We start from the raw sequence: 9,162 nt of genomic DNA, 5'->3' as shown, positions 1-9,162 counted from the left end.
TTTTAGAAAGTTTTTTGAACCAATTTTTTTTTTTTTTTTTTTTTTTGGTACTAGGCATTGAACTCGGGTCCTTGCACTTGCAAGGCAGGCAGCAGAACCACTGAGCTAAATCCCAGCCCCTGAGCCAGTTACTTTTTATGAAGTAGTTTTGCTGTTTACTACAAGCTTAGCCAGAGGAAAAAGCAATGGGAAGACTGATAAAGGCGGATGACTTTAAAAATTGGATCCAGGATATAAAACTAAAGTCCTATGTATTGTTACCTAATCTGTATCAAACGACCTACACTACCAACCCTAGCTGGGGAAACAAAGTTTACATACTTTGCATATCAAATCCATGAGGGCTTTAATAATGGTGTGGCAAGAAAGGCTTGGATATGAGTGTGAGATGATTTTATAGCAGTGTGTTTGGTGTTTGTGATGAATCTTCTGGTGGCTTGTCAGAATTTTATCTTTAATTGTACCTGTAAGGGATTATGGAGATAATAGTTGGACTGGTTGCTGTAGCAGGATGTTTACAACTTAATCTAGATACTAAAGCCCATTTAGAACTTCCAATATCAGTAAAGCAAAAATATGTACAAAGTACACACACTTTTTCTTTTGTTGTCTCTGGAATATGCAGTGCCTAGGGAAGGGTTAGAGAGGGACAGGCTGGACAGGTGGTAGTATCATTGGCTGAATGTCATTCTATGTAAGCTTGGGCCTTGATACAAATAAGTCATTTAAATGATTTTCCGAAAAGAATGCAAATTTTACTGAGTATATTCTGTTTTTGCCTTTTCAATCTTGTTTATTCCTGAAAGGCTAGTGTCACATAAAAGGGGGACGGAACAAAGAGACACAACTCTTGTATTACATGAAAATGTTGCCAGTCTCCTGTACGCAAATCCTATAGCTAACTACGAAAGGGCTTGAAATTTTCCTAAAAAGAGCATCAGTACTGAACAGTAAAATTCACTAAATGCAAAACACTAATTTCTGTAGCTAATATTTTAGCAATTTCTTGGTGAATCTGCAGATGTCGTAGATTTAGAAATACTGTAGTCTACAGAATTAATTAGAGAAATGCTTTGTTCTTGTTAAATCACTCCAGACTGACTTCTTCAAAACTGCCTATGGTGTCTGAACTCGATCTCAGTGAAAAGTTGTCGATTTCCATTAATAAGGAAAGTTGACTTGTAAAATATAGTAAATTTAGATGCAGCTACAATGACAGTCAGCATTGATTTTGCCCCCTCGGATGAACAAATCTTAAAACACGGTATTAGTAATTATGCAGGACTAACTTACTCTCCAATACGGGGGACATGAGTAGAGTCTGCCAATATACTCAACAACTCATCTGAAGATGTTCTTAGTAATTTGAATTATCTTCCAAGTTCAGACTTTTACTTGTAGGAAGAAATATGTTTAATAATTTAGAGAAGCTTTTTAAAGGTAAAATTCTTTTAAAGCAAGTTAAATAAAACTTGTCAGAAACTTGAATGTGAGTAACTGTTGCTGGGTCTGCGATAGGAGATTGCGCCGGAGCTCTGTAGAATCCAGCATTCAGCGTGATTTGTTCAACATACAGAAGCAGGTAGATCCGGTGTTCTGTTATTATCCTGGCAACAGACATGGTGAACTGCTCTGTCCTTGTAGGAAAGAGATGGTTTGAGGTGACAGTCCTGGGGATGACAAGGATCAAACATAAGAATATTTTTAGAAAATGATTTTCAATGATGGACTACAAGTGTCCCCTGGTTTTTGTCCAGAGAAGGCCTGACGGCGGCACTCATCACTGCTCCTGCTAAACCGATCTACTTTTAAAGTCTGGAATATTGAGATTTCTTATAAATCTTTTGTGATTTCTTAGTCGTTGGTGGACCTAGAGAATACTTCAAAGCTTCTCGATTTCCATAATAACACATGCTATTTGTGTGCAGATAAAATTAATTTTTTTTTTGCTTTCTGATTGCAGTTAAAAAGATTTTAGAAATTTTAAATTCTAAAACAATATAGATAATGTATATACTTATTAGTTTTTGCAACTAAAATCCAGAGGCCGCCTTTACCAGATCACCTGGTGTGCTTGTTTAAAACAATGCCTCTGAGGACTCACTGCAGATAGTCTCTGGGGATGAGGTGAGGAATTTGTAATTCCAGCAGGGACCACAAATAATTATATGCTGACTTACACTGATGTGATGATCCTGTGCTTGTTATTTTTAAATTTTTCTGATCTTGTTTTCAGGAGATCTGCTTAGTTATATTAAAAATGAAGTAGTATTTTAAAAAAGTAGTAATTACCTTTGAAGTTACTCTTTTAGCCAGGTGTGGTGGTACACTCCTATCTATAATCCCCACACTCAGGAGGCTGAGGCAGGAGGATTGCTATGAGTTCAAGGCCAACCTAGGCTACATAGTGAGTTCAAGGCCAGCATGAACTACTTAGAGGCCTTGTCTTAACACATCAAAAGAAAAAAAGGAACTTTTAATTCATATTGGTTGTAGCTTTCTCTCAAGCCATTTTAAATACATTGGTTTGGCTGGGAGGCACCAACTCAAAGACTGCTTCATAGGTTAGCTGTGTGATTCTTAACCCAAGACATCTTGAAGTCTTACAGTGCAGCACGGGGGCAGAAAGCCAAACAGTCTGTTGTTCTTTTGGGAAATACTAAAATCTAAGTTATAACTGTAATGTTGGAAAGTATTGGAAAGAAAACCTAAAAGCTTATCAAATGTGGAAGCTTCTTAGAACAAATGTTTTTTTCTTTCTATGGTGCTGGTATTGAACTTGCTGTGTGTGCTAAGTAAGCACTCTACCACTGAGCTCTGTGCCCATCCCACAGAAAACATTGGTTCCCACAGATTATGGGAGGGTCTGTCCTTCTGTTAAGGATCTTCTCTTTCTTTTCTTCTTTTGCATGCTTCCCTGAGAAAGCACTCAGCCTGTATGTCTGGAGAGGGGATTCTGTCATGCTCTGCGGTCCGGAATCAGAGCGCTGTGGCCAGGGCCACTGAGCACTTAGCACCTAACGGGTGCCCATGCATTAAGTTACTGGAGGGCTTTATAATGTAGAATCCCTTGATCACCAGAAAAGATGTATTGGGCCACAAGTAAAAAAATAAGAAGTGTGGAAGCTTTCGATAAGATAATTCTCTTTAGCTGTGAAGTTCCATGTGGTCATTTCTTCTGTACAGCCAAAACCATGACGTTTCTAAATGTAATGAAGTAATGAATATTTAAAACATCATCGCCACAGTACCTTTCACATAGGTAGTAAGAGATACATTCCTCTTCATTCTAGTAAGTAGCCCGACCTCACTAATCTGCTAATTGAGGATTTAAGGAAGAAACTTGAGTTGACTTCCAGACCACATTAAGAGAACTTTGCAGATACACCACTTAGTGCTGTGAGTACAGCCGTCAATGTTAAACTCTCAGCTTCTGCCCCAGTGTGTGCCTGCACATGTCCATATTACCAGTCTGTCTCTTGTGACACTGGGGACGACGCACGCTGAGGACTGCTTATCAAAAAGAAGCTTTCACAGCTGTGACTAAGGCCCATTTCTCACCCAGTTCTATTAGGATCTCTAGGAGCGGCTCCTAGACATTGGTGGGATTTTTCCTTGGGGGAAAAGTTACGTTATGGTGACATGTACAGGTGCTCAGTATGTCATTCAAGGAAGAGATGGAGCAGCTATCTGTATAACCCAAATCCCTGTAGCCACAGAAGGCTTGCTCTTGTCCCAAACTCCTCTCCCCAGACAACCACTGTTCTGATCGTTTCTATCATGGGTAAGTTTTCGCTAGTTCTTAGGACTTTATATAACTGGACTCTGGCATTTTTAAAAGCTTCCTAGATAGTAAACACTGATGCAGGATCTCTAAATCAGAGGAACACTTTGTTAAATGAGGGATAAGATTCTCTTGGAATATTACATGTATGAGGGGAAATTTGAGAACACTCTGGACAGTTCATCACACAGAACTAAGAACAGTGTTGGGTCCTATCCACTGCACTGTGTACCCTTTCCCACTTTACTGAAGTAGCCACTTTTCAGGATTCAGATCTTTTTTTTGGATAGTACTTAAGATCAAACCTGCAGGTGTTCTACCACTGAGGTACATCCCCAGCCTGCATTCTTTTTTAAAATTTACGACAGGATTTTGCTAAGTTGAGAAGAGATACGCTTAACAACTTGGCTTTAAGCAAATTTAAACATAATAGCATTAGATTTCCACCCTCTATTATAAGGTGAGATTTTGTGAAATTAAGGTTCTCAGCATGAACTATGCAGACTCATAGTCTTCCCCCAAACAAAAAAGTGTTGCTGTCCCTGGTTATACTGTTTCCAGTTCATTTAAAAATGTTTAAACATGGTGGTGCATGGCTGTCATCCCAGCACTGGGAGACTGGAGCAGCTCAAGCCCAGCGTGGGCCATTTAACAAGATCCTCTCTCAAAATAAAAACTAAGAAAACGTTTGGGGATTTAGCTCAGTGTAAAGCCCCCTCCCCCATACTGATAGAACCAGGTTTAGGAGCGTGTTACACCCACAACTGTGTAGATCCTTTACTGGGAGGAGCAGGGACTGGAAGCAGACCTGTGTTTACACTGGATAAGCACAGAAGCAAGCTGGTGCATAAGCCACCAAAACCGGAGCACCGTTTCCTTACTGTTGCAGAGTGTTTCAGTACAGTGATATTAATTCAGATCCTAGCAATGCTTACTTTCGCCCACAGATTTCTTTATTTTGTAGGACTCTAAAACCAAGAGAGTTTAGATTAAACTATGGGAGTAAACTACTTTATAGGTTTAAATAGAACACGGAAAAGGAAAACAAATACTCCAGCACACACACAGAGTCCATAGCAGCCGTGGGACAGCGGCACAGGTTTTCATGCTGGATGTTTTGCTAAGGCTGGCAGTCGTGCTGAGACACCCTCTCCCGTGTCCTTACTCCAGTCACTGCGCAGCTGGGAGCTGAGCTTCACGTTATCCAAGGGAGCTTGAGTTACTCAAAAGAAAGTTAGGACAGCAGCATATTCTTGTCCAGGTAATAGAGTGAAGGGCCAGGCATAATATTTAACGAAGACTAAAATGTATGTCAGTACCGTGTAAAGTGCTGGTTTTTTATTTCCTCTGAATAATATGTTACCTATTAATAGAATCACACCTCCACTGATAGTATTACAAGTCTTCTAGCCTGGTATAGATTGATTTATCTGTATTTGCACAGATCCATAGTTTAATGATGATATTAATATTTGAACAGAGCAGTGTTAATTATATACTCAAAATGTTTCAAAGCTGATGTGATAGGAGGGCACACCGCTAGAAGTGTTTATTTGTATTCTCTTTTTTTAAGGGAAGATAGATTTTAAGAGCTAAGAAGTAGAAGTGACCACTCCTGGCTCTTTTCCCTTTTTCTTCGCGATATCTGACAGCTCAGACTGCTTGTTTAGCATAGAGAGGAATGTGTTGAGGGATGTCCATGCTGGTGAGAACACTTGTCCAAAAGCATTAATTAGAAAGCCGAGTGTACCTCCCATACACGGAGCTCTCCTTCTGTGTGACTTGAGGGATGCAGAACAAAAGCACCACTCCCTGCCATAGGCTAGGGTAGGGAGGGGGCTGCTGATAGTCCTCAGATGCTTGTGTATATGGAAATGCTGGGCATCTTGTCAAAAATGAGAGTGATTTTAAGTGTTCTTAACATACACAAACAAAAGTATGTGAGGGTAATATAAATGATAATCAGTTCTATTTAGCTGTTCCATAATGCAGACATATTTCAAAACATGTATACAGTAAGTAAATATAATTTTTATTTTGACAGTTAAAACATTTTAATTAAAAAGAAAAGAATTGTGGGTTTGAGATTTAGCTTAGTGGTAGAGTGTTTGCCTACTGTGTGCATGGCCCAGGACTTGGTACCCCCCACCCCAAAAGGAAAACCCCAACACAGGCCAGTACAGAGACAGAATTACTAACTGAGGTCGGTGTTTAAAATTCTGCGTGTCTCTTAGCAGTGCCTGTGGTTAACATGGTGCTCATAAATTACTGAGGTTTGTCACCCCCCCATGTGGCTATGTTATTCTTTACAGTTCATTTAAATTAATTTGTACCTGATTGAGGGATGAGAGAGACAGAGACAGTGAAAGAGAGAGAAAGAGAGACAGACAGACAGATACAGACAGACAGAGATGTAAAGCAACATTAGCCTCCTTCCCCTAAACACTGTAAGCCTGGTGTTCAGGAAGTTTCATTGCATCTTTAACTCCTTAGCTTTGCCTATTGAGCACCCAGGTTGGACCATGTATGGAAGCCACCTGAGGAATTAGCAAAAAACAAAACCCCAAAAAACCAGACCACATCCCTACTTCCTGAATTCCAGCTAGATGCCTAGGAGTGAGACTTACTTGCATTCTGCAGAATGTTCCATCCATGCCTCTGTTATGTGGGCAGGTTAAGAAAACTGCTCTGTGATTGGCACCGAGAAGCCTTAGAAGTCACTGAGGAGAAAAGCACTGCCTGTTTCTGTGCTTTGCTGTCTGGCATCTGGATGGAAGGAAGGAAGCCAGTGCTTGAAACATGAAATTAAGTTCTACATTATAAAGTGAATTTCTGCTTTTTAGTCGGATATTTTAATCTGTATATGTGTAATCCGTTTGTTTAAGTCTTAGCTAAAAATCCTGTTACATGAAAATTACTTGTTCTTTCCTTCTGGTATTTAGTATATTAAAATGGCTTCCTGTGTATTAAGTTCTTTGGGCAGGAATTATTGGTCTGAAAAAAATCAATGCATCTATTAAAAGTGGCCAGAGCTATCCAATCCCTTGACAGTGTGTTCTAGCTATTTAAAATGTCCAGAATTTTGGCTTTGATTTCACACTGTGGTACTTTCTCAACTTTCACTAAGTAAATACACGTGTCTTTGTTCCCTAGCTTTTTAGAAATGACGTAAAAGGTTGAATCCAGTATTTTTTGTTACATTTTTTTCTGAGAGATAAAATGAAGAAGCTAATTAGCCTGTAGGCCAGACTAATACACAGGAATTATTACTAAATAGATCGAAACATTTTAAAATGGAGAGGTTAGTGTGCAGCTGCACTGTGCATAATTCATATGACATAGATTTTCAAAATAACCTTTGAAGAGTAATGTTATATTCAACTTTTGTATTCAATATTGTAAATTTAAGGGGTTCCCAGAAGACTTCAGTCATTGATTTTTGATTAAATAAGTAATTCTCCATTATATTTGTTTTAGTCAAAATTGTTTAATGTTTTAAAATATAAGGAAAAGAATTTTTTAATGAGAGGTCAATAGTTTCTAAACTGTGTTAAGAATAACGGTATCTTTGAACTCCTGCCGGTAACATTAAACATTGTTTCTGTTATGCAGATATCAAAGATTTCTCTTTATCAAATGTTGGAAGTGGTACATCTTTTACTCTTTGCACATTGTAACCCTTTATAAGATTTGACGTGAATATGGACATATGAATGATCAGACTTTATATTTGGCTTCTTCTCTCTTTAACAGAGCATTAAGAAGAAGAATACAAATAAACAGGAGATGGGCACATATCTGAGGTTCATTGTCTCCCGAATGAAGGAGAGGGTGAGTCCTACACAGAGAATCTTCTGGAATCTCCCAAAATGAGTTTTATTCAGATTCATGTTTTCAAAGCTAATGTCTGAGAAGTAACAAATATGATCAATATAGGATGTGGAAACTATTGCATTTGTATTTCTTTTCTGCAGTGAACAGTTTTGTATTAGGCTAGATTTTTGTTTTGTCTTTTTACACGAGCATTGTTAGCTGCTTTAGATTAGAAACACATTTAAAAATCTCACTTATTAAAATGAACATTTTCATTGATGATTATTGATGTTTAAAATGAAATTGAACTTTACAAAATAACTTTTGCTTCTGTCAAAGCTTTATAAAATTTTCAATGAACAATAATAGTGCCTTGGATAAACCCCATTGGTTACGATACTGCCACTGCGCAAAGCTAAAGCTTGAAAGAATGCTACATGAAACTGAATAGTGCATAAACATTTTTTCATTAATTTTTAAAGTATTTCTTGTATATGATTTCTCTTAAAAGGTAAAGAATATTTTAAGGGTTGATGCTTTCCCGTCTCTCTTTAGCCAGTTTAAACCTGATGTGTCTAACAACCTTTCAGGCTATAGATCTCAATAAGAAAGGGAAGGACAGTAAACACCCCATGTACAGGAGGCTGGTGCATTCAGCTGTCGACGTCCCCACCATACAAGAGGTACGTACTCCAGTTCCTTTCATTTCTGCTTCAAATGCATTTTCTTAAATAATAAGGATTTACACTTAAACAGTGGTTCTGGTTGCTATTCTTTCCATGACAGTGTGTTCTGTCCACTTTCTTACTAAAGGAAGAGAAGGCGTGACCACCAAATGAAGCAGTTTCTTGTGACTTTACGTGCTCACTCTAGTGCAGACTGGGTGTCACATTTTAAGAGGATTGTTATGAACAACCTATGCCTTCTCGGTACTTGTTGATTAAAGAAAATATATTCTAGCCTAGGCAATTGACCGTTGCATATGTAAAGTATTCATCTTTGGACATGGTTTTCTCGTTTTAGAGTAGTTCATGGGAGTTTCTCTCAGATAAAATTTAGAACCTAGAACTAATCTAAAATCTTGTGGAAGTAATGAACAACATAAGGATTGTGACTGGAAGCTTCATTGTTCTTAAATGTTCGTTTACCTACCATCACTGAGGATTTTTGACGAATTTGTTAATTTAACTACAAATTACAGTAAACACAGAATCATACATTTTAGTCAGGATTGCAGAATTACTAACTTCGTGTTACTTGTATCTTATTGAGAATTTAAAATCTCATGATTGGCTGTAAATCCCTCTAAGAAATAATTTAAACATTACCCACAGGAATAATTTAAGATCATCCTACAAATTTCCAAATCCCCTTCACTGAAAAAGGCTAGCTATGTTTATGTGGAAATAAGGATAAATGAGCCGGGCGTAGTGGCGTATACCTGTAATCGCAGCACTTGGGAGGCTGAGGCAGGAGGATCGCTGTGAGTTCAAGACCAGCCTGGGCTACATAGTGAGTTCCAAGTCAGTCTCAACTACATAGTGAGACCCTGTCTGGAAAAAAAA

The 9,162-nt window shown here is 38.3% G+C and overlaps 1 protein-coding gene and 1 non-coding gene across 5 annotated transcripts in view; one reads left to right on the top strand and one right to left on the bottom strand.

Annotated features, from left to right (window-relative positions):
- Zmynd11 (zinc finger MYND-type containing 11) overlaps nucleotides 1-9,162 on the top strand; it is a 103,504-nt gene that overhangs the window by 79,980 nt on the left and 14,362 nt on the right. For all 4 annotated transcript variants that reach the window (XM_010615732.3, XM_010615731.3, XM_010615733.3 and 1 more), the window contains 2 exons: nucleotides 7,538-7,615; nucleotides 8,188-8,280. In XM_010615732.3, coding sequence (XP_010614034.1) covers nucleotides 7,538-7,615; nucleotides 8,188-8,280 — 171 coding nt within the window. The remainder of the gene's footprint in view (nucleotides 1-7,537; nucleotides 7,616-8,187; nucleotides 8,281-9,162) is intronic.
- Nucleotides 7,876-8,014, bottom strand: LOC117285494. Its single transcript, XR_004516550.1, has one exon. It is a non-coding gene; the product is annotated as a U4 spliceosomal RNA (small nuclear RNA).

The sequence above is a fragment of the Fukomys damarensis genome, unplaced genomic scaffold (genome assembly GCF_012274545.1).
Source record: "Fukomys damarensis isolate Sample0158 unplaced genomic scaffold, DMR_v1.0_HiC HiC_scaffold_10, whole genome shotgun sequence".
Classification (NCBI taxonomy): domain Eukaryota; kingdom Metazoa; phylum Chordata; class Mammalia; order Rodentia; family Bathyergidae; genus Fukomys; species Fukomys damarensis.
Note: the sequence above shows the minus strand (reverse complement) of the source record. Positions and strands in the feature narration are given on the sequence as shown.